Here is a 25,002-nt window from a genome sequence, read left to right as displayed (position 1 = left end):
TGAGAAAACAGAGACACAGTTATCATGAAGTAAATAAATGTAAAAATTAAACACTAAGGAAATTACCAAACTAATAATTACCATAGATACTTAATATAATAATACTATGAAAAAGGGGAATTAAAATGACATGGAATAAATAAACATAAATATAAAGAAATAAAAGAGAGTAAATAATAGCAAACAAAATACAATTTTATATATATATATATATATATATTTATGTGTCACTTTAAGCTACATGATTGTTTAGAATGAAAGGTGTTTGAATTCTTTTTTGCTTTGCATCCCATACGTGTGTGTGTGCCAGACTTAAAGCATCAGACTTTGATTTGTTGTGACCTCTGAACAGCAAAGCTTAGGGTTAGCTTATTGATTTATTGATGCGTTTCCTGGCTCTTTTGAAAACATCCATTTACTACCTTCGTTGGAGACACGGTGGTCTTCAATCCTCCCCATATTACACCATATTCTAACATTATTAAGCTCATTTGGCAAATCAGTTGGACCACAGACAGTGAGATGTAAGAGAGCAAAATGAGGAATAAGAAAAAGCTTCTACTGCATTTCATATTGTTTACATGTGTCATATCAATATATATATAGCACCATTTGTACATAAAAAGCAGCTGAATCAACATTTAAACAAAGATAATTGAACACAGAAAAAAGGTAAGAAAGCAGAGACAGAGCTAAATATAAAACATGCACTAAAAGGCAGATGAGGTGAGATAGAATTTGTACGTATGAAGTAGCTGCACATTTGCTCAAAGCAGTTTTTTCCATTTATTTTTACTAAAACGGGAGTGAAGGGCACTTTTAACTTGTGTTCATTTAATTAAAACATATTGGAGTTGCTAATAGCAGAGGCGATTTGTCATATAGATTATTTCTTAATGAAATGTCTAGTGCATAAGATTTAAGAGAAATTATTTTTCATTTTAGCAAGTGGAAAATAAAAAAATTGCACTTATAATAATTATTATTATTATTATTAATAATAATAATAATAATAATAATAATAATAATATTAAATTGTAATTTAATCACTTGTCAGTTTGGACCACCATGTTTTTACAAAAGCCCACAATGGACAAACTTAACATCTTTTGAGTTTTGATGCTACTGAAGGCACCTTTAAGATGAAAGTATGCATTTAGTCATAATTAATGTAAATAACAGGCTTGTAACAGCATTTAAAAATCTGTTTTTATTTATAAATGATTATAAATTAGTTTATAATAAAAATACTGAGGTGAATTGTGCCTGTAGTGTCTGCTGCTTGCTGAGCTGCTGCTGCTGCAGCCGACACTACCTCTCATTCAGCATTGCCCACCACTACTAACAGCCATTTTAGATTTCATGGCTGCATAATACACACAGACAAGTGCTCTGCATGGACACCGGACTGAGAAAAACACACAGGACAGACAGGGGCAAAGAGGCGAGAGAGAGGCATTTATGATGCACTGTTCGGTATAACCTCATGCACTTGCACTGGAAACCCCTGTATTTACAATGCTGTGGATCAAAAAGAGCATGACGCCTGTGAGGCAGGAGAAAATGGGGGAGGGGTGAGGGAAGGAAGGCAGGCAGGCAAGTGAGTGAGGGTGGAGAGAGGAGAGAGGAGAGAGGAGGAAAAGGAGGAGAGGCATGGCTCAAGCATCGTTTGCAATGATGCAGGAGTGCAAGGGGATTGGTTGAGACGGAGGAGCGTGTCACTGCCCATGAGGGGGAGCTCTGAGGATGCTCTGATGAGCTGGGAGGGAATACAGTCGCTGAGACTTTGCATTGGGAGCTCAGCCATTATCAGCTAAGAGAAGAGACTCTGCTGCAGAATCGTTTTCCACACCCAGCAATCGTTGCCTCTGCCAGCGTCCAGCCATGAATTACCTGCGCCGCCGTCTCTCGGACAGCACGTTCATCTCCAACCTTCCCAATGGCTACATGACAGACCTCCAGAGGCCTGACCCTGCTCAGCCTCCTCCATCTGCTTCCTCCAACACCACCACGACCCCCACAGCCAAGTCTCCCACAAGCGGGCCTGCACCTGCAGCCACTTCCCCTGCACCGGAGAGGAAACCCCAGCAGTCTCAGTCCACGGGAGCGGGCTTCTTCAGCTCCATCACCAACGTTGTGAAGCAGACCGCTGCCTCAGCGGGGCTTGTGGAGCAGACCCAAGTCACGACACCAAAGAAGTTCAAGATCCTCCTGGTCATCGACGAGCCTCAACAGGAGTGGTAAGATGATATGTTGCTCCATCATATGAGTAATATGTATACATACATATATATACACATATATATATATATATATATATATATATATATATATATATATATATATATATATATATATATATATATATATATATATATATATATATACATGTGTGCTTTATGTTGGTTTATTTCATTTTTGGTGCTGATTTGTCTCATCCCTCATGATTCCTGTGTGTGCAGTGGTTACAGAGCCACTGGAAGCAACATCTGTATGAAGCACCCTGCAGAGGTGAATGGGCACTGCTGCTGTGGTTTGATGGCACAACATGCCTCAGTTATAGACATACACAAAAGGCAGCCAGTACTTAACACACACGCGGTCCATCGATTCTCAGCAGTGATGACATTACACCAAGATGGAGGATTTTTGTCCTCTCTTCCCTCTGTTTCTGAATTATCTTGAATATAGTGTATGTAGATAATTAAAGAACAGAACAGAACATACAACTTGGTTACTAATTACTAAAAAAAAACAAAAAACATTTTTAGTGTTATCCTGTAATGTTGCATTTTACCGTTATTCAAATGAGAGTTCCACAGGTTGTGCAGGATTGGGGTACACAGAGGGACTGCAGTGTTTTCCCTCCATCAGTGGGATTTCCCTGTTGCACAGTGGTAGAGTGGTCACGTGACATGCTATGCACATGAAACAGGAATGATTAATGTAATTTACTGCAGAGAAAAGTGCACGGGTCTCAGTCATGTGCAGGGACGGACGTGCTGGAGAAAGATTACTCAGCCTGCTCGGTGAAATAGACACCATCTCATCAGTGATGTCAAGCGAGGGCTGAGAAGAAGGAAGCGTTTAGGGAATTACAGAGAGTCAATGCCCCAGAGAGTGGGGGCAGCTTATAGCAAGCGTGTTTGTCAGTCTACTGTGGTAAAGAAGAAGAAGAGACAAGTGTTATACGCCAAAATCTATCTATCACCTCTTCATGATTAACATTTGTTTACCCAGCTGCCGGTAGATTTTTTTCCACTGCAATATGAACTGGAGCTGTGCTGCTGTATTGTGGATAACTCACATTATTTTGCACACTATGTTGTGTCTCTTGTGGTACATTATTATTACCCTTTATGGTTAAACCTCAACCCTGCGATGCTTTAAGCACAGAGGGATTACTGGGGCTGACTTGGTACCAACAGTGACTTTTATTTGAGGAAATTCAAACATTGGTAACTCATTATAGGACAGATATGAAAGAGCACAATCAGGAATAAGAATAAGCCTGAAACAAAAAAGCCTTCACAACTGGCATTTAACTCTGCAGTCTGTTGTGTTGTTTGCATGAGTTTTATATCAGGATTAACAACGTTAATAAAAAAGAATTGTAAACCTTTATGTACAAAGCACCTTTCATACATAAAATGTCGCTGCAACATTTTAAGACAATAGACACGGAAATAAGATCAATAGTAATATAGAGATAGTGCAAAATATAAAACACATTTTAAAGCATAAAGTATATGTAATGTTTTGTTATTTAATTGGATGCAAAAATCAGGAAAGCTGAGAAATGATGATGATGAAAAAGGTTTTTGGCTTCGATTGAATTTGCACGTCTGGTGTAGCGAGGCAGGGTCTTACAGTTTCCGGGCCCAGCAGCTAAAAACAGTTTCTCGTGGGCAACGTTGGAACCGGTTCAAAAACAGGCACAGCCAAACAAACAGGCTCTCACTGAAGGACCTTCAAAATTGATTCTTAAAAAAAGGGAGTCAGTGTGCTCCAGCTGGAAGAAAATATTGAGCTCTCAAAGTCAAAGGTGTTATACAGTAGCCGGGCAAATTAAAGCTACAGTCTTTTCACAGGAGGCAGATTTATTTATTCCCAATAAGATAATTTGCTCTCTCATCATCCTCCTCTTCCTCACATATACTGCACACACAGGTATAGATAGAACATACAGATAGAACAGTATTTCTGAAGTGCCATCAGAGGATGCTTTTGTACCTCAGGTGGTACAAAAAAATTGAGAACCATGGAGTTAGATTAGGATTCAAAATGCAGGATTTTAGGAATTATTGACAATGAAATTAAAAGAAATGAAAGACTAATACACCATATCACATTATATTATATAAGGATATTGCATACTTCAGACAGCCTGTCTTATGTAATTGTGCGGGACTGGCTTTTTTTCCATTCAATAGAAACTTTGATTCTCTTTAATGAGATTAGCCTCTCGTCAGTGGGATGGATGCCAGCCTTAAGAGGTTGGTAATTCTAAGAGGAAAGGAAGTGGCTTGTTTGGGGAATGGAGATCACAGCGTGACGTGCCAGTACACCGACACACACAATGCCCTTCAGTTCTGGCAGAGAAAACACAATATAGTTCATTAAACTAAAAAGCACGTCAATCATCAAAGGCTCGTTCTAACTGGTATGGGAATAAGATAGTGTTTCACACTCATCTGATATGAAGTAGTTTCTTAATATTTGATTAAAAAATGTCAAGTGATTTCCTGTTCTGGTGCCTTATGCAGGTCTTATCTTCGTTGTATTCGTGATCCTTGCAGACTGTTATTGTTCTGGTGGTTTCTAGCGTCACATATCCAGCACACACACACACACACACACACTTGGGAGATCAGGCTTTCTATGTCCGACTGCTCCATGTATTTTTAATGACTGCTCAATATCACTGAGACGGCAGCCGTTGTTGTTTGTGTTTGCTTGTAAATTGCAAAACCTTTGACCAGGTCGCAGCCGCTCCTGACGTCACAAATGGAGGTTCAGAGGCATCACCAGGGCACTGACTGGACAATACTAGCTGTCAGTGTCCTCTCATCTGTGCCAGGGTTTTTGTCCTCTAAATAAAGGAAGGAAAGGGAAGGATCTTTACTGTCATTATACCACTGAAATTGCAAGGTCAGATGGAGGCTTGATGAGACCAAAGGAACCCGTAGGAGACCCATGCAAGCAGACACTGGGAGAACATGCACAGAGAAAGGTCCCAAGACATTCATCATCTCTGATCCTATTAAATGATATCTTAGAGAACAATACGTATCTGCATCTATCTGCGACGTCTCTGACCACAGACAGAAGGCTGCATCTGTTTAAGAATCTAAAAAATAATAATATCATAAATGGTAATTATTTTGTGATAGTTGTGATGTAAAATTTGTAAAAAATAAAAAAATCTCCCCATGCCTAACTGACATAATCTATCAATTAAGAAGCAAGTTCTTTTTGTAACTAGCGGAGATGCCCCCTGGTGGCGAGTCAATTTATTATTACTTCTGCATTGGCTTCACGGAGTAAAAAGAAAGAATATATGTATATTTTTATTTATTATGGCTCTGACCCAGCAGTTCTTAGTTACAACAGGAGAATTCAGTCTGTGTTTACTCTGTGGAGTGTGGGCCCGTTTGTCTCCTGTAGCTTGTAGGTGTAGGTTAAATATGCCAAAAAGAAACTACACTGAGACTGACTCAGAGAGGAGGGAAGACACTAATGGGTTTGAAATACTGAGTGTTTTGTCTTCAGCTCTCAGAACCAAAACCCATTAAAAAAAAATAAATATAGCTGTTGGCAAACTCCAAGACTCTGAGCCTTCTCTCTATTTCAGTGCAACTTTTTTCAGGGGACCCATTGTTCTCTGTAATGTTGGCACACTTTTGCTTCTGAGGGGTTTGTTTATGTGCCGTATCTCATTTCACAATAATCTGATTTGAGACATTTTTTTATCGGCCCACTGCTGAAAACTGAAACCGGCTTGACGAGCGCTGCAAGCCGCCAAAAAATACGCAGGAAAATAAAAAGAGTCTTTCAGACACACAGCGTCAGCTCTCAGTGCCAAAATATGTAGAAGAACAGGCCTAAATATTATGCAAATATTTAAAGAAAATACATATTTACCACCAGTTAATATTAATTTGTTGTAATATTAATATTACAACAAAATAACAATATGGCAATAACTTTGTAATGAGTAATACTATGGTAATACCACCGTATTTATATAGTAATCACCAAGTAATATCATGGTAATAATAATGAAAACATTTATGTGGGATATTAGGGGATGCATCTCAACTGTATAATATGAAAATGTCCTGTTTTTATTTATAAATATTTTAATGTGAAGGTATTGCACTGATCGTAGTCTGTAGTAACTCTCATTACTTTCAAAATAACATTGTATTAATGTAATATTATCTCCTAATTACTACACTATTACATTTGTTAAACAACAATAAAAATATTAAATATTTACATTTAGGGCGGTTTATTGGCAGAGATTGAACATATTCCACATAAGTACACTCGGGTAAGAATATAGAATATATGTAGTCACTTTAAAATAAAAACTATTTGGATTATGTAGATATGTAGGTGAGGATTTTTTTAATTTGCCATACGGAGGTTACCATCTGGTGCCACCATGTTTCTACAGTAGCCCAAGTGGACAAACCAGCTACTGTGTGCGATTTCTTTTTTTTTATTTTGAAGCTGAAACTGTTATCTTTTTCGGTACGGAGCAGAGGAGTCCTTTCTACCTTTCCATTTCTATCTTGTCGCACCATCTCACCATTAAGTACGGTGGCCGAGAGGGCCAACCCACTGCAACGACCCAAAACACATGCAGGAGGAGAAACGAGCTGCATATTCACTAATGCTGCAGAGTCAGAAACACACACAAACCCCAAAACGCACGCAGGACAGAAAACACACACAAATCCCAAAACACAAGCAAAAACGAAACACCAGCATCTTCAATAATGGAAGTGGGTCTGTGGGAGTGCTCGTTTTCGTGCAGCTCTACGACCAGCCGTAATTCTTACTTTATTAAAGGACCTTTATTAAGAGGTTATCGTCCTTGAACAAGCAGTTTTTATGATCAGTGCCTCAATTTTCGTATTAAAAGAGCGAATCAGACTCTTGCAGATGCTTATGTCCGATTAATAGGTCTCTGACACATAGCTACGAGGAGAGGTGCTTTCAAACGTGTACACAGATACTGAATGTTTTATTTTGAAAACCAAATGTCGATGTCCTTAAAAATCAGCTTGACTGCAGGCTTTTTACCAAAAACAAGCGCTCCCGCAGACCCGCTTCCGTTATTGAATATGCTGGTGTTTTCGTTTCTGCGTGTGTTTTGGCATTTGTGTGTGTGTGTTTTCACTTCTGCGTTTTGAATCTGCAGCATTTGTGAATATGCAGCTTGTTTCTCCGCCTACATGCGTTTTAGGTCACTGCAGTGCGTTCGCCCTGGTCGGCCACTGTAATTAAGGCCTATTTATGGAGGGAGACGGACAGAGCCTTTCATTTCGTCCGTCACTGTGAGCCGACGGTCAATTTAGAGTGTCCAATTTGCCTAATCCCTGAATCTGCAGGTTTCTGAACTGTGGGAAGAAACTGAAGAAGAAACCCCACACACACACACACAGGGAAACATGCAAACTCTGTGCAGAAAGGCCCCTAAAAGCAGAATTTATACTGTCTGCTGTGTGTTAAAAGAGCACATAATGGGTTATTTTAAATATTTAAATAGATAGCTGATTAATACACTTCATAATTCATAAATTTCAACTAAAAGTGCATGTGGTGGTGGCTCAATACCACGTTTGAGTCTAATACCGATATCAAAACCCTTAAATTCCTACTGATGCTCCTACTGTTGATAGATCCATTTACAAGTACAACAGGTCACATGACACTGGTGGTGGACATCTCTCTTTACAGCACGTTTAGGGTTTACATATCGTATTTTTCTTTTTTCTTTTTACGATATCCACGGCTGCTTGTTTTCCCGGGGCATGGCGCGTAACTATAAAACTTCATGTGGAAGACCAGACTAGACAAAGTGACAAGACAACAGTTGGTCAGGATCTGATCTGAGTCTGATCGGAAAAATCCGTTTTGAGGCGAAGTCTAAATGAGACCTAATCGTCACAAACACACTGGGCCTTTAAGCTTAATATACCAGAGTAAGAGAAAGTACTTGAAAAACTGCAGACGGTCACATTCTGTAATAAAGCCGGTGTTTTTACTTGATAGACGAGGCTGGCGTTCATCCACAGAGGGTTTGTTTTATACCAGGAATGCTTCGCTATAAATTGCTCCGGTGACAGGAGGAGCAGATGGTTCATGGTTTTACTTATCAGACTAATGACAGAGCGCTACTGCCTCAGTCTTCTCCACCCCATAACACAGCTGAAGTGCAGAAGCACAGAGGCAGGTAGACTGTTCATTTTCATTTCATTCAAATTGTTTACATTTTTATTTAGAGCTTCTGAAGTGTGTTCTTAAATAAATCAGAGACTTGAGCCGTTATCACTCAAATTATGTTTGTATGAGCCGAGTCTGACCTAATTAAAAATTATACCCACACATGAGATTGAATGCTAAGCAGGCTAAAGAATGATGAGACATTAAAATTCAACTCCAGCTGCTGGAGCTCACTGTGCCCACGGGTGAATCCTTTGAACGATAAACTCTTTTATGTCAATATTTACATTTCACTATAACAATAGAGCAACATATTTTTCATCTTATTGTTGTTACTGTAAAGATTTTATTATGAAACACTGCTGCATTACAATATTAAAAACAACAAAACTAATGTTATTGTTTCACTGGCCAAAATGTTTCCAATCCTGTTCTAATCCAAATTGTACATATTCAATTTAGTGGATCATTAGATCGCGAACCCGGGTCTCAGGAGTGCTGACCAGTAACACCAACCATGTTATTTCATTTTATTTTGTATATTTGTCACTGTGGAAAACAATACCCATGATCCCACGCTGCTTCCTTGTTGTTGTTTTGACTGAGAGGCAGAAATAACAATAACCCAGTGATGGACAGGTGACCTGTCTGCCCCGCCTTTCGCCCTATGTCAGCTGGGATTGGTACCAGTGCCCCCTGCGACCCTCATGCGGAGGATAAAGTGGTAAACAAAGGATGGATGGAGTTTAAATAATTCAATAAGAGAAGCTGTAATGCTAATTATTAATGAATGATTCAGGTAAATACTGTATCTCCTCTTGTATTCCCCCCTCTCTCTCTCTCGGTGGGCCAACATGAGCATGAGTGCTCAGTAATTAACTCACACATGAGACTTCTTTTTTTTTTTTTGCTCTTTCCTAAAACACTGGAGCAGATTTCTTGAAATATTGACATTCTGAAAAGGACAAAAGGACTCTAGGGGTGGGTCAAAATATCAATTTGGTCATATATCATCGCGCAATACGATAATCGCACGCCAGGGTAAATATTGATATTCTAAATCACAAATGAAGGCGCTCTAAAGTAAACAGTCCCTGCCAGTTTCACTCGCCGACGTTAAGAGATGCCCCATCCACGTTCAATATATAGACTTTAAATGCACTTTGTTCTCTATGTTGTGAATAAATAGAGAGATCCTGCACTTTTCACGGGCATGTTTTCTTCAGTTAAGACAGATATCGTGATGTATCGCTAAACGATGATTATCACAGAATCGTTGTATCGTGATATTATTGGTATCGTTGACCATGTTGATCACGTATCGTATTGTATTGTGAGGTAACTGCACTGGAGGGGTCAACCAAAACACTTCCCATTCACGTTGAATTGTGGGTCACTGCATTGTGGGTCTGGAGATTCGCTTTGCTAACATTGAGTGCGACAAATGTATATACAGTATAACAGACACAGACGCTATTTAAATCATGCTAATACGCTCCAGCCTCACACGGCTTAATCTCCTTGCTGCCAAAGTTGTTTGTAGGACAAAGTGTGCCCAACAATGGCAGACACGGTGGACATCACGTCTCTTTAGCAACTCTATATTTCATAGTCGCCCATGACAGACTCTGCTCTGCTAACCTCTGCTAGCCACCGGGCATTAGCCCAACTACTGTCAGGTATTCAAGTGGAACATACATGTAAATCCAGCATAATTTATTTTATTTAGTGGCATAATTCTGGTACCAGTGGTACGTGAGCTTCCTCTGGTGGTACAGAAATACTGTTCTACAAAAACAAAATAATAAATAAAATCTAAATGATGATAATTAGAGTCCCCTTATCTCTCGCTATCGAGGAAGATGATGACAGCAAATGATTTTACTGGGATTAAATAAATCTGCCTCCTGTGAAAAGGAGGCAGATGTATTTTTAATTTTGCTGATAACGTTTGTTGATTCGAGAGCTCAATTTTCAATTTTCACAGGTGATAAAAAGTTGGAGAACCACTGAATTAGAGAGGACACGGCTGCTTTGAACACATATTCATGCATGTTCTTGACAGATGTTGGTGAACAGACTACAGGGAGATGTCCTTTTTGAATGAATCGTACTCGTTGGTGTTTTTACAGCAGTTGATAACCATAATATCGCAGTATGCTGTCCTTCTCACTTATTCTTATCTCCATTTCCTTCAATGTACTTAGATTTCCACAGCACAGAGTGGTTTACCGTCGCATGGATCGATGGAACAATGCTATATTCCCTCCATAAAGCTATTCCTCATGTCAGATACATTTTTTAAAATACTAAGAGTGAAAGCGAGGGTCTGTTTTTTCCCTGCCTTGTCTCATCAGCTCGGATCTGCTCTCGATGGAGGGAGGGGCTGTGTTTTGCAAACACACATCTCTCATACTGTATTCATGTCATTCATCACGGAGCTCAGCGAGCTTTTCATTTTCACAGCAATGGGGAGCGGTGATTCATATTTCAATGTCTGTTTTCCTCCACAGCCAAATAGGCCCTCTTGTGGTAATTAGATTGAGGGTGAATTATTCATCTTATACCTCCTCGCTAAATAGACGGGGAATAAGAAGGGGTGAGAACTTGAAAACATGTAGTGACAAAAACAAGCAATGCACACTCATATTGAAAGTGTCAATTTCTCAGTATCTTCATGTTGCACCGTCACGGCCAAACTAACAATATACAAACATGCTCATTCGACAAAATCCATTTAGATAAAGAGTTTGTTATGTTACGCTCTGCAGCAGTTTCCCTCCCTTGCACTGCAGTAGACTGTTTTGTGCTATTGTTGTTGCTCGAGTGTGGAACTGCAAAGTGGAATGGTTCCTCAGTGGCTACTAAAGGAAACAGAAGTGAAAGGTTCCCTGTTAACATTGATTTACAGTAGATGACCCTCTTCCAGAGTTGAAACCTCGGGGTGTTGCCTCTGTCAAAGCCTATGTTGCCAAGCCAAGTCCCTTTAATCTCTGCGCGCTGTCACTTTCCAGACACTGATCCATCTTAATCTGAATCCCATCGGACAAGATTTACTCTTGGTTCAGGAGGAAAAGATGTTTAAGGACATGCAGCAGGTGGACTTTTTATTCAGGCAGGAAGAAGAAGAAGAAGAAGAAGAGACGGGTATTAAAAAAGCGCTGAATCAGCGGTGCTGATGAAATCTGGAGCAATTTTCTGCAATTGTGAATTGAGTGTAATATTACCTCACCTCATCAGTCCCCCGGCATAGTACTACAAATGGATCAAGCACCAGGAAATCATTAATAGCACTTGTATAATGTGACCTGACTTTAAAAAGTCAGACTTTAAATTATTTTTTATTATTATTATTATTATTACTATATGTTTTTCTATTGCTGTTGCTCTATGTTGTTATTCTGATTATCCCTGGTTAGCATGTTGATGCCTGAAACGTTATGTATATTTTTACATCTTTATTTATCAGTAGTCTGAGGAAGAGCCTGATGTGTTTTTATTTTTTTTTGGGGGGGAGGAGTTGCTTGTCCTTTTTCTACTTAGACTCAATCACTCTTTGACTTGGGTGTGAAACAACTTGTAGCCATATCTCCGAATTCTACATTAAAATCTTAATTTAACTGGCAGATAAAGATAGCAGAGCACAAAGTTCATTACCACCTATGATTTTAAGATAATGACCAGCCTAAAACTATAAAACTAAAACCCTATTGGCTACAGGAAACACTCTAGGGCTTAATCGAGGGCCTATAATGATAATGGGCAAAACATCTTCTGGATTCTGGGTTACACCAATGATGACGATGTCTCCATGAAATGTATACGATAAAACCTTCTTCTAATAAAATATGCTGATCATGAAACTAGTAAATAAATATTTAAATGAGTATATAAATTGGCGACACATTTGGTGTTGTGGTTAGCACTATTAACTTATCGGTGGACAGGATACTAACTACCAATATCTGTGACTGAAATACAGTTTCAGACACGTGCATTTGAGTTTTTACTAGTCAAAGTGACTTCACCTTTGACATACTTGTGTATCGGGGGGTTGTCATTGTCGATATCTCTAATTCCAGTTTCAGATATCTACAAACTCATTACGACGAGTCACAATTCAAGTTCAAGATAGCTTTTATTAATATCCTCATTTGAACATAGATCAAATAAAGGATGAACGTAGATCCTCATTTGAAGATCTACGTTGTCCTTTCTAGATATCAAGGGTTCAGCTGCAGATAATGATGTTGTAGACGATAAACCCCATACACATGAATGGCAAAGGTGACATCATTCTGACTAGTAAAAATTGAATTGCAGATATATTTAACTGTAGTTCTGACGAGTCAAAATGACATCACTGATTTCTGTAATGATAAATCCAGATAGTCAAACTTGGCGACTGAAAGCTTGCCATAACCCGGCCTTTCTCCCTACATCAGCTGTTTTATGTTTTAAAAACGTATAATATTATCACTGTCCTTAGGAGAACTATAAGAAAGACTCACTGCATTTCTGCAAGTGGGTGTTTGTGCAGCTTGTGAGAAATAATTGGTGGTTTAGACTTCACTTTATTTCCCAAGTTCTTGCAAAGTGACAGTAGCTTTTCTCTCGGGGTCGGGAGTTTCTGAATTGACATTCAAAGTTCACACAAGTCTGTGTCTCTGTTTCAACCAGGCCCAAATTATTCAAAGGAAAGAAAATATACGGGGACTATGACATCAAAGTGGAGCAGGTACGTTTGATTTCCATTTTGAAGAGCTTGTGTGACACAGAATAAAGATAAAGATAAAGCTTATTCTGTTCTTGTATTCGTTTCAACCTAAACTCCTCAGGCTGAATTCAATGAGATCAATGTTGTGGCTCACGCCAACGGCTCCTGCATTGTCAACATGCAGGTTTGGAGGAACAGTACCAAGGTTGTCAGGTGAGAAACATACACACACACACACACACACACTTTCACACAAGAGAATTTATACCTCAGTGTTATTACAGCTGTAAAAAAATAACTGCTTTCATCAGTAAAATCCGACATAAAAACAGCTACAGTGCTGATTCATAACTTCTAACGCTCAGAATTTGCCGCCGGTTGCAGTTTTTCTGGTTAGATTTTTATTTTTTTTTATTTATTTATGTCGGCTATAACTTTATCTTCTAGGTCATTCAAGCCAGACTTTGTCCTCATTCGTCAACACGCCTTCAGTATGACCCAGAACGAGGATTTTCGCAACCTAATCATCGGTCTGCAGTACGGAGGCGTCCCGAGCATCAATTCCCTCGAGTCGATCTATAACCTGTGTGACAAGCCCTGGGCGGTAGGGAGAACGTCACTGGATTTTATCCTCCAGCTAACACTAATTTATAAACTGCCATATATCTGATTTATTCATCTCTTTGTGTGTCCAGTTTGCTCAACTAATAAACACGCACAGGAAACTGGGTGCTGAGAAGTTCCCTCTGATTGAGCAGACCTTTTACCCAAACTACAAGGAGATGGTGAGATTGTGAAAAAAACAACTATATATTATATATGTATAAATTCCTGGAGGTTTGAAAATGCAAAATTAAAAGCACGGAGAAGAATAAAAGGCAATTACTCACCCCGCGTGTTTTCATATTGTAGGTAAGCATGCCGTCATTTCCTGTTGTCGTGAAGATTGGACACGCCCACTCCGGTATCGGAAAGGTAAAATGAAAAGAGTACACATTTTTTGTTTAGTTGCGATGAATAAACACAACATGGACAAAAGTATTTGGACACCTGAGTATTTATACACAGTACTTTGATATGGAATTGTTGAACAGCTTCCACTCTTCTTTGAAGAGTTTCCACAAGATTTTGAAGTGTTTCTATGTGAATTTGTGCCCAGTTATTCTGTAGAGCATTGATGAGGTCAGGCACTGACGTTGGACGTGAAGGCCTGCCTCACAATCTCTGTTCCAGTTCCCCCTAAAAGGTGCTCGATGGGGTTGAGGGTCAGGGCTCTATGCGGACCAGTCAAGTTCTTCCACACCAGTCAAACCACGTCTTTAAATAAGAGACCAAAGCCTGAATAAAACTTGAAACTCAATACTTTACAGGTGTGGCCAAGCACTTTTGTCTCAAGTCTTGTGTCTCCGGGAGTTTACAAGCTTCAGTTTCCAGATTAAAAAGGTTGTCTGGTGGTGAGACAAAATATAATGATATTGTAGACCTAAGCAAACTTGGATTCCTTTTTAGATTAGTTTTTTGAAGTGGCTAAAATCCATGTTGTACCTGCTGACAGCTACAGCAGTTAAACTGTTGGTTCTGTTGGTTCTACTTTATTATTCTTCTTTATTCTTCTTATTTGCTGGGCCGACCGGGTTCTGGAGAGACTGATTTTCGTTCTGACCTCATGTCTAATGTGTGTTGGTATGACAATAAAGAATTCTTGAATCTTGAATCTTGAATCTTGAATCAGTATGTTCTCAAAAGCAAGTAAGTGTCCTGGTGCCAGGAAAAAAGGTTTCTAGTCAAGTTAATCTAGCCAATTTACAAAAACGTCCTCGTCTTCAACCTTTGATGCCGTTGTCCCAGTCCGAGTTGAGACATGAGCCCCAAAAGCTCTGGTTTAAGACCAGTATAAACAGATATGACCAGAATGAGTTAATTCAGTTGTATTTTCTCCGTGTCCAGGTGAAGGCGGACAATCACAGTAAGTTCCAGGACATAGCAAGTGTCGTGGCTCTCACCCAGACATACACCACCACAGAACCTCTCATCGACTCCAAGTACGACATCCGAATCCAGAAGATCGGCACCGACTACAAAGCCTACATGTACGTGTAACTGCACGATGTCTGATGTACAGCACGAATGAACTACAGCAAGTAAACGTTAAACTGTGTGCTCTACATACTTCAGGAGAACATCTATTTCTGGTAACTGGAAGACAAACACGGGCTCAGCCATGCTTGAACAGGTGGCCATGACCGACAGGTAGGATCTTTTGTTTATAAACTTTAGAATGTCATTTTTTTTTAACTTTTGAATATGAACAAATGTTTGTTAGATTCTAACAAGGATGATTAAGCCCATCAGCTCCACACAATCCCAACCCTGTGCTGCTGGGCTCCCTCAGTCAGGTCTGATAGTATTGCCTGACAGAGCCCATCCTCAGACGAAGGAAGCAGAACACAAATAATGTTGCATTGTTTCTGTTCACAAAGAGGCAAGAGCTGTTGTGACAGTGTGTTTACATCCTTTCTGGTATGTGGAGGCCACACTGTTTCCCTGGTGAGCTTGGTAAAGTACTCTGCAGTCTCACCATTAGGCCTGGGTCATATTTGCTGCATTCACATTTCCTCCTGTGTGTACACACATGGCCACAGTTGGATCATAAAAAGGCCTCTGTGGACACGTGGCTGTGGAAAATATGACTCGACCTAACAAGTAACAAGTACCCAATCCCCATTGCTCATTGCTAATTGGCTGCTTTAAATTGACCCCAGCCACAGGGGGACCACATCTAGTGGATCTAGCCTTTTTAGCAAGAAGACCCGGGTTTGCGACCCGGTCGGAACAAGGGTCTTGGTTCATATGGGTTTTTCCAGGTTCTCTGGTCCTCACGCAGCCCAAAAAAAGCAGAAATTGTACACTCTATTAAACATTACATGTCATTTAGCAGACGCTTTTATCCAAAGCGACTTACAATGGAATCAAGTACAATTAGCCAGGGGTGGAATCGAACTTGCAACCATGATGTCTTTGGTACACAAGGTAGGGTCTTAACCACTGAGCCATTCCACCCCCAAACACACTCTCAAACACAAGTGTGAGAGTGGATGGTTGTTTGTCTCTATGTCTCTACCCTGTAATGGACTGGCGACCTGTCCAGGGTGTACCCCGCGTCTCGCCCTGTGTCCACTGGGATTGGCACCAGCGACCCTCATGTGGAGGATAAAGCAGTAGAAGATGAATAAAAAGAATGTGTTGATTGCTGTGTTTAGGTATAAGCTGTGGGTTGACACTTGCTCAGAGATTTTCGGGGGCCTGGACATTTGTGCAGTTAAAGCCATCCACGGAAAAGACGGCAGAGACTACATCACGGAGGTACGAGTCTGTGATTATACCCTTTTTGCAGGAATCAACACGCAGAATTACAAATGCGTGACTGTTAACTATCCGTACAATTACAAACTGTCCGTCAGGTGGCAGGCTCCTCCATGCCTCTGGTGGGGGAGCACCAGGCTGAGGACAGGCAGCTCATTGCTGACATGGCGCTGGCAAGAATGAACCAGTTAGCAGAGATCGAAGCTAACGCTCCACAGAGACCCACCACCACACAGCCATCCCAGGTACAGTCACGCACACGTCACATGACCAAATACAATCAGATCTCAGAGCTGAGAAACGAGAAGCTGCGTCTTGGGATTATTTAGATCAGAGACAAGATCTCTGGACCCACATATGGGATGGGAGAGATTTGTTTTGAGGGGTTGCCAAACATAATTTGAAGAGTTTTTGTGTGTATGTTTTAAATAATATACAAAAAATGAAACTGTAAATTATACAGAGGCTGTTAATCACAATCTTATCTCTTGGAACATCTTCAATGTCCAAAGAAAGGAATCTTAAATAAACAATCTTAAATAAACAAAAGTTGTCAATGTTCTACATACAGTTCAATATTCTAATCCTTCTGAGCAAACACATTAGTATTAATAAAATACTCTAGATGAACGATGAATCGATTATTAATCGATGACTAAATGTGAATATTTTCTTCATTTCTTTGCTCTGGATAACAAAGAAATCATTAAAAGTGAATCATTTTGGTTTGTGGACAAAACAAATCATTTGAGCACATCATCATGTCCAGGTTTGACGAACACTGATCAACATTTCTTTAAGGTTTTCTGATATTCTGAACACCAAATGATTCATCGAGACAATAATCAACAGATTAATCAATTATGAAATAGTTGCAGGTCTAAAATACTCGCAACAAAAATTCGAAAAGAGTTGGATTACATTTATATATATATATTTAAGTTTGTCCTGGAGAGACAAACCTAAATTAAAAAATATACCAAACAGCACAAATGACATTTACCCAAGACTAAATGTATTGAATTCTGTTCCATTTCTCTCCCAGAAACATTGGCCAACATCTAAATTCTTTGATTTATTTGCACGAAATGTCTTATTTACCTATTTAATATAACACTAGGTGTTACAGAACTGGCAGTAAATTAGTCCGAAATGTTACGTTATTGTGAATTTGGTCTCGGTCCCAGGATATAAAGTTTGTGAACACTGATTTATCCCCCAATTTAGCGAATGCAAACAAATTAGAAAGCTACAAACGCAAACACAGGACATCGACATCGTTTATGTGATTTAACGAGACGATAGAGGTAAATACAACAAGACTAAACCAGGCAGAACAAAGCGGGGGTCATTAAAATAGAAATAAACAAAAAGAAAAGAAGCAGTCTATAGGGAGTTTGGTGCGTTTGGGTTTGCATTTAAGTCGAGTACGGCTTGATTCACACTGCTTATTATAATTTTATTTGATTTACTTTTAATATTTATATATTCGTGTCACGTTTTATTGTGAATTGGATCAAAAAAGTTTTTTATCTTCCAAAAATGGGGCCCCTGTGAAAAGCAGTGTGGGAAACACTGATTTATATCTTTGTATATATGATTATATTTCTGTATGTGTTGTTATTTTGAGTTTATAGTCGTCTTTTTATCCCCTCTGTCTTTCGTAGGGAGCCGGTCAGAAGGGAGAGATCGTTGGCGAACCCACCAAGAACGGAGCTGGGCGTCCGCCTCAAGGTTGCCTGCAGTACATTCTCGACTGCAATGGCGTGGCCGTGGGTCCAAAACCGGTCCAGGCAAACTGAGTCACCCGGCAGAGCCGAGGATTCAAATCTCAAGAGTCTAGATCACGACGACGTGACCTTGGACGGAACACGAGCGCAGACGTGTGTGTGTGTGTGTGTGTGTGTGGATGCTGATAGCTGTAGAATTGGATGTTGGTGACATGGAGCTCGGTGCTGCCCGAGTTCTGGCCTGGACTGTGTTTAACTCTATGCAGTGTCAAACATGTACTGTCTTACTCGTTGACCTGTTGATTTGTGTGCTTGTATAGGTCACCTATGTTTCAGTAGCTGTGTTTGTTTTTTTTCCTTTGGGGCTGTTGTCGATGACGTAAAAAGCAGATTGTGCCTACACTGATATCAGTGCTGCTCTGTGCTCTCCCCCCCAGCTGTGACTCCTTCACTTTCTGTTTTCTATTTAAGTGTGTAGATATTGTTCAAACTGTGGACTATTGTGCAGTTTGGACACACTTTGTGTGTATCTCAATATGTATACAGTGTGTGTGTGTGTGTGTGTGTATGACTGTGGTGTAGTGGTGATTATTTTTCACATTTTTTACTAATAGATATTTTTTATTTTGTTTGGGTTTTGCATGATTGATACAAACGCAGGTGTACGTCAAGTTCTAAGTGTCTGATGAAGTGAGATCGCTGTTTTAACCCCTCGACCTTGAGGTCACTTACTTATTCACTACCAAACATTAACCATCACACAGCGACGGTGTGCGCGCGCGCGTGTGTGTACGTGTGTACACGTACAACACAGAAAATGCAGTATGTTGCCTTCCATGACGTTCAATCCCTCATTTCACAGTGTTACAAAAAAAAAAGATATTATGCTCATTAATAGACAGAAATATAAAGAATAACATATGTATTAAAGATATTTATGATGTAGGATCAGGAAAGAAGAGTTATAGAATCTTGAACCAAAGAGTAAATGATTTACTTGGAGTGAAGGTCTAATGTAAATATCAGCGGAGAATATAATATATACAATAATCTGTGGCAGTGACCCGTCGTTTTTGCTATTCCGTCGCGTGGAGAGCGGACTACATGATAGGATAATGAAAGAGTGTATAATGTATAATCTAGTCCATCCCACCCCCCCCCCACAACCCCATCCCCACGGTGCTGCCATGGCAACAAAGGGAAACGCTCGGTGGTTCAGTGTGCGCTCACGTTACTGCCATGTTCGCCATGATCACACTCTTCCAGTGAGCAGGTGGAAAGTGCAATATCATTTTTTTTCCTCCAATAATTTATGAAAAACATTTCTTATGACTTATTTGATTTGAAATCAGATCTTCCATCAAATTCAAAAACAATTCTAAAAATAAAAAGAACTATATTCCTACATTCATTCATGTTTTAATCCAACACCCGACAGGTGAAGCAGCTAAAGAGCAACCAAAATCAACTGTCAAAAACAAAAAAACGGAAAAAACTAAGAAGAAAAACACCCCATCTTCCAACAAAACCTGTTTGTTTCTCTAGTGTAAAATATGTTCAGCAAGCTCTGTGTGCAGTTATTTTCTAAGCTGTGTTAAAGTGCCATTGTATCTGTGGACGTATCCTCGTACAAAGCCATGCCTGAGGCTTTTATGGACGTGTTGTTCTCTTCACTATAGGAAAAACGCCATGACATTGATCACCAAGGCAGGAAGAGTCTCAGTATAGCTGCATGGTTACACACACCTGGGGGGTCAGTGATTGTGATTGAATATTTGATCGGTTGTACCTGGGCGTGTTCATTTGGCCATCGTGTTGAGGTGAAACCTATATCTTCAGACCTTCAGGACTGTAATTATTAAAGGGCAAAACGGTAACTTGCTAAATATATATGTACATTTAAAAAAGGAAAAAGAAAAAAAAAAAAAACCCGGTGTTGGACTGTTCAAGATCAGAACACGATATGATGTGGAAAACATTCCGGTCTGGATATTTCCCCTCTTTCACTGGCAATAAAGCTTCATTTGCAATATACTATATTTGGTCTTTTATTATTGTGTTGTTATTCTGTACATTTATGCTCGACCAGGTCACGTGACACTGAATATCCTTCATCCTTCCCTTCCAAGTGAGTTGGAGAACCTATGTGGCCGTCATTCATTCATTCATCCATTCATCCATTCATCTTCTACCACTTTATCCTCCACATGTGGGTCACTGGTGCCAATTCCAGGTCACCAGTCCATCACAGGAACACATATAGACAAACAACCATTCACTCTCACACCTACAGTCAGTTTAGAGCCGGGGTGTCAAACGTACGGCCCGTGGAACAGTACCGGCACACCACAGGGTCCAATCTGGCCCGCAGGATGAATTTGTATACATTTAAAGACTATATTATTAGTTTCAGATAGCTGTGGCTAAATGTGTTTTGCCTTTGTAGATCCACTGTGATCTGTATTAAACTAATATTAATAACGATTATTGTTGAAATGGCATTTATTTGTCTCAAGAAATGTCAGGTTCTTCATAATATATGTAAAACAAAGGGAAAACTTTGGAGTCCTCGTTGTTTTTAGGTTATTAAACTATTATTATAGCATTATTTTACTGTTCCAGCTCACTTGAGATCAATGTATGTGGCTCCTGAACAAAAATGAGTTTGACAGCCCTGGTTCAGAGTGTCGTTGTCGTCATATTTTCTAACATGTTCAATGCAGCTATGTATTATTTTATTCAAATATTTTAGGTTCTTTCCATCTTGTGTATGTAAATGTGTGAGTGGGCCTCTTTATACTGTGTTAAAAAAAGATGAGTCTCTTAAAAAAAGGAAACAAACGTTGCCACTGACCTGTGAAGTACCTGCGTCACTCTCAGGCCAAGCAGGAGCCGACAGCCCACACACACACACACACACACGCACGCACACAAACACACAAACACACACACACACACACACACAGCACCACACGAGGAAATTAACAACCGCCGTCTCTGCTGGACAATTAAACCCCTGCGGAAAAAAACACAGGCATGTCAGCACAATTCTCTTAACACCTCTGGATAAAAAGCAGTGCAGCAGCAGCAGCAGCAGCAGCAGCTTTAAAGGTAAAATCGAAATAAATGACTGAACAACAACAACAACAACAACAATCTTTAGTATTTAAAAAAAAACCTTACTGCAATCCCAGTTCAATAACTTGTGCTTCAGCCAAATGAATGAATCTGGATAAAGTATATTCGGCGATGAGATCTCAGAGTCATATTATAAGATTAGAGGAAGCAGCAAATTATATCGTGGCTCATAAAGTCCAGGGAATCAAATGTGATTAACCTTTCACTGACAAACACAAACGTAATAACTGACATGTTTTATTAAAAATAATTTGTACATCCTGATGCGGAGCACAGTCATCCAGACTAGTCCGTGTTGTTTGGTTTAACATTTAGGTTTGTTTGATTTTGAGTTTGTTGTTTTGTACTTTTGCGTCATTTTCACTATTTAATATATTCCTTTTTGTCTGAGTTGTTGTTAATATGTTACTTTATCTATTTATCGTCTGTCTTCATTGTTTCTGTTGCAGATTGATGAGATTAATTGACGCCTTATCCTCAGTTTGTGTTTTATTTTGTGAGCGGAGTCTCTGCTTCTTATGTGAAGCACTTTGATTTACGTCACATTGCATGATTGATTCGTCATTAGTTTATTAAATCCTTCACGTTCGGTGTTTAGTAATCTCTTCACGCTGCTGCCACGATGATGAGAGAGTATCGAGGAAAATTGCTGCCAAATGCCGTCGTGGTGTCTTTTTCCTATTACTATGAATCTTCTGCTTCAGTGGTTCAACTGTGTCCGCTCAGAGGAGACGGAGATCAGTAATGTGCAGCCAGATTTTCATTTTGTCACCTCTGACACTCTCTGTAGCAGCCAAACACGTCGCTCTGTACACAAACTATAGTCTCAGAGAGAGGCGGCACAATAGGACAGGAATCATCCTCTCACATGTTCAGTGAAACGCTGGAGTTTCTGTTCTCTCTCAATGAGGTGACGAAAGAGTGATAAGAGGAAAACTGATCTGACAGAAGAGGAAAAGTGTCTGCAAGAGCAGGAGGTTTTCCTTTTTTAAATGTGATACATATTCACTCATCACGCACACGGCAAAACACATGGGGTATTTCTGTTTTCTTCCTATTAGAATACAGAGATGTGTTTTTGAGAAAAAAACAGCATCGGGTGCTTATCAAAACGTCAAGATTTATAGTAAAGACTGTCCTTTTGAGTTTAAGGGAGAGTACACAAAGTATACATGGCTTTAAAAATAAAAAATAAAAACCAGCTACAAACCAACATGTTTCCACTGAACAGTAAAAAGTGGACACACAGCAGGTGGCTAAACAAGGTAGGTACAGCAGGTGTGGGATCAATAAAGTCTAATCTAATCTAATCTGATCTACCCTGCTAGAAAAACCCTCACAGCTGGTATGCTGGACCAACATCCCATGCTAGACCGGCACCAAAACAACAACATATAAATGGTTTTTATTTATATAGCACTTTTCTAGTCTTGATGACCCCTCACAGCTGCGAACATATGCTAGCGACCAGCTCTTCTGATATGTTGCTTGATTTTCTGGCAGGGTAATATAATCTAATCCAATCCAACCTGCTAGAAAAAACAGCATATCTGGAATGCTGGACCAAAATCCCATGCTAAACCAGCACTAAAACACAACATATGCTGGTGCCAACTCTGCTGAGCTATGACTGTTTTTCTAGCAGGGTAATCTAATCTAATCTAATCTAATCTAATCTAATCTAATGCAATCTAATCTAATCTAATGTAATCTCATCTAATCTACCCTGCTAGAAAAACCAGCGTATCTGGAATGCTGGACCAAATTTCCATGCTAGACAGCAATAAAACACAACATATGCATCAGCACTGCTGATGTATGTTGTATTTCTAGTAGGGTCATCTAATTTAATTTAATTTAATTTAATTTAATTTAATTTAATTTAATTTAATTTAATTTAATGCTTAAAAAGTAATACATTAAATCCATAATGCATGAAAAATGTATCCTATAGCTGTTCCATGCCAGAATATTGGGGGGTCAGAAGTCGGAACAGCATAGCAACAGAACTATGTGCATGACTGACTTAATTCTAACAAATAAGACAGACGTACTAGTCCTATGCCAGGGATTATGAGGTTGGTAATCCGACTACAGCTGGAACACAGCTCATTCCTCTCAAAAGTCCTTGCGACGCCTTCAGACGTAAACTTCACTGATTCATACCACAAAGGGCCAGTCAAGTCAGCAGCTGTCAGAGCTGGCACTTTCTTCCCGCGGAGGCCAATCTGTGTCATAGCAGGAGCAAAAGACGAGTGTCATATATCACAGCTACTTGGCTGCGAATCAAGACAATCACATCTGTTATTTGTCCTCGAAAAACACGGGATTCGTCGGGCGGATTTGCGTCGTTTGCTTGAACAAATATCAGCAAACGTCTCCCGCCGATGGAAATGTGTTCAACACTGGAGCACCGACCTGCTTCCAGATGGTGCCGATGTTACTCTCAACCCCATCGTAACAAACTCGCTGACCAGGCCTGGTGAAAGTAAAAATACGCTGAAGAACTCAGAGTAATGGCACTTTTGGCAGCTGAGGACCTGACGTCTAGACTCCACCCAGCTGTCTGCCAAGCTGCCGCACTGCACCGCCCATCTGCTGAAGACACCTAACTCTACATCCACGACAACTCAACAGCAGAGGACATTTATTTAAATCACCCAGTTCTGTTCCATCAAAGGATGTTTAGAGTTTAATGGTATTCGAGAAATGCAGCAACGGTATAATAACATTAAAACAGTTGTAGCACAGCTTGGCTTCACTCGAGTCTCACTCTTCTTTCCAAGCGAGCTGAGCCGATACTAAAATGTGACATCGACAGACTGCCGGCCACTGATTGGTCAAAGCGTGACGTCACTAGAAGAGTCATGAGCGCGATGTCCGACAGAAGAATCAAACCAAACAATGTTTTTGGACTAAAGGTTAGGTTTGAAAAGAAGTTTTGGTTTGTTATTTTTGGCATTGAGCCTCTCCGAAGATTAATAAAACTGCCACACTTTTGAACAGACTTTGGATTTATTTTGGCTTTCTTTGGAAAGACCAAAGGCGAGCCGAGGCGCTACGTGCATGTTACACAGTTCCCGTCCCCCGGGCTGTGATACAGAAATAATAGAAAAAGCAAGAAAAACATGGTGAAATCCAGACCAATGATGAGGAGGCAGAATTTATGCTTTGTCACCTAAATAATTAAATATTCCTGAAGTTAGTTTGAACAGCTTAAGTTGTTTTGGTAATGGTCAAACTGTAGAAAGCTACAGTTTTGCCATTCACACTTTCATACAGCACATCTGCTATCACACATCTTTCATACCCACTCACACACTGCACACAACACAGCAGCAGAGGGGGGTTAAGTGTCTTGCCTGGGGACACATCAGTTTGTAGATGAGCAGAGCTGGGAATCCAACACACAACCTTCCAGTTAAAGGAATACTTCACCGATTTGCATTTAGCTTTGTATGACTAGAATAGGGGTAGTATTCGTATCACTGGTGGGCACGTAACAAAAATACTACCCCGTTCTAGTCATACAAAGCTAAATGCAAATGAAGTATGCCTTAAGACGACTCACTCAAATTAAGCTACCGTCACCCACCT

The 25,002-nt window shown here is 39.8% G+C and overlaps 1 protein-coding gene across 1 annotated transcript; it reads left to right on the top strand.

Moving 5' to 3' along the window:
* Positions 1 to 1,763: 1,763 nt before the first annotated feature.
* syn2a (synapsin IIa) lies at positions 1,764 to 20,301 on the top strand. Its single transcript, XM_044039239.1, has 11 exons — positions 1,764 to 2,240; positions 13,138 to 13,195; positions 13,296 to 13,387; positions 13,622 to 13,778; positions 13,870 to 13,959; positions 14,087 to 14,149; positions 15,122 to 15,264; positions 15,350 to 15,424; positions 16,435 to 16,537; positions 16,636 to 16,782; positions 18,205 to 20,301. The coding sequence occupies exons 1-11, from the start codon at positions 1,885 to 1,887 to the stop codon at positions 18,337 to 18,339; spliced, it is 1,419 nt and encodes a 472-aa protein (XP_043895174.1). The 5' UTR covers positions 1,764 to 1,884; the 3' UTR covers positions 18,340 to 20,301.
* Positions 20,302 to 25,002: the final 4,701 nt, after the last annotated feature.

The sequence above is a fragment of the Solea senegalensis genome, linkage group LG11, assembly GCF_019176455.1.
Source record: "Solea senegalensis isolate Sse05_10M linkage group LG11, IFAPA_SoseM_1, whole genome shotgun sequence".
NCBI classification, from domain to species: domain Eukaryota; kingdom Metazoa; phylum Chordata; class Actinopteri; order Pleuronectiformes; family Soleidae; genus Solea; species Solea senegalensis.
Note: the sequence above shows the minus strand (reverse complement) of the source record. Positions and strands in the feature narration are given on the sequence as shown.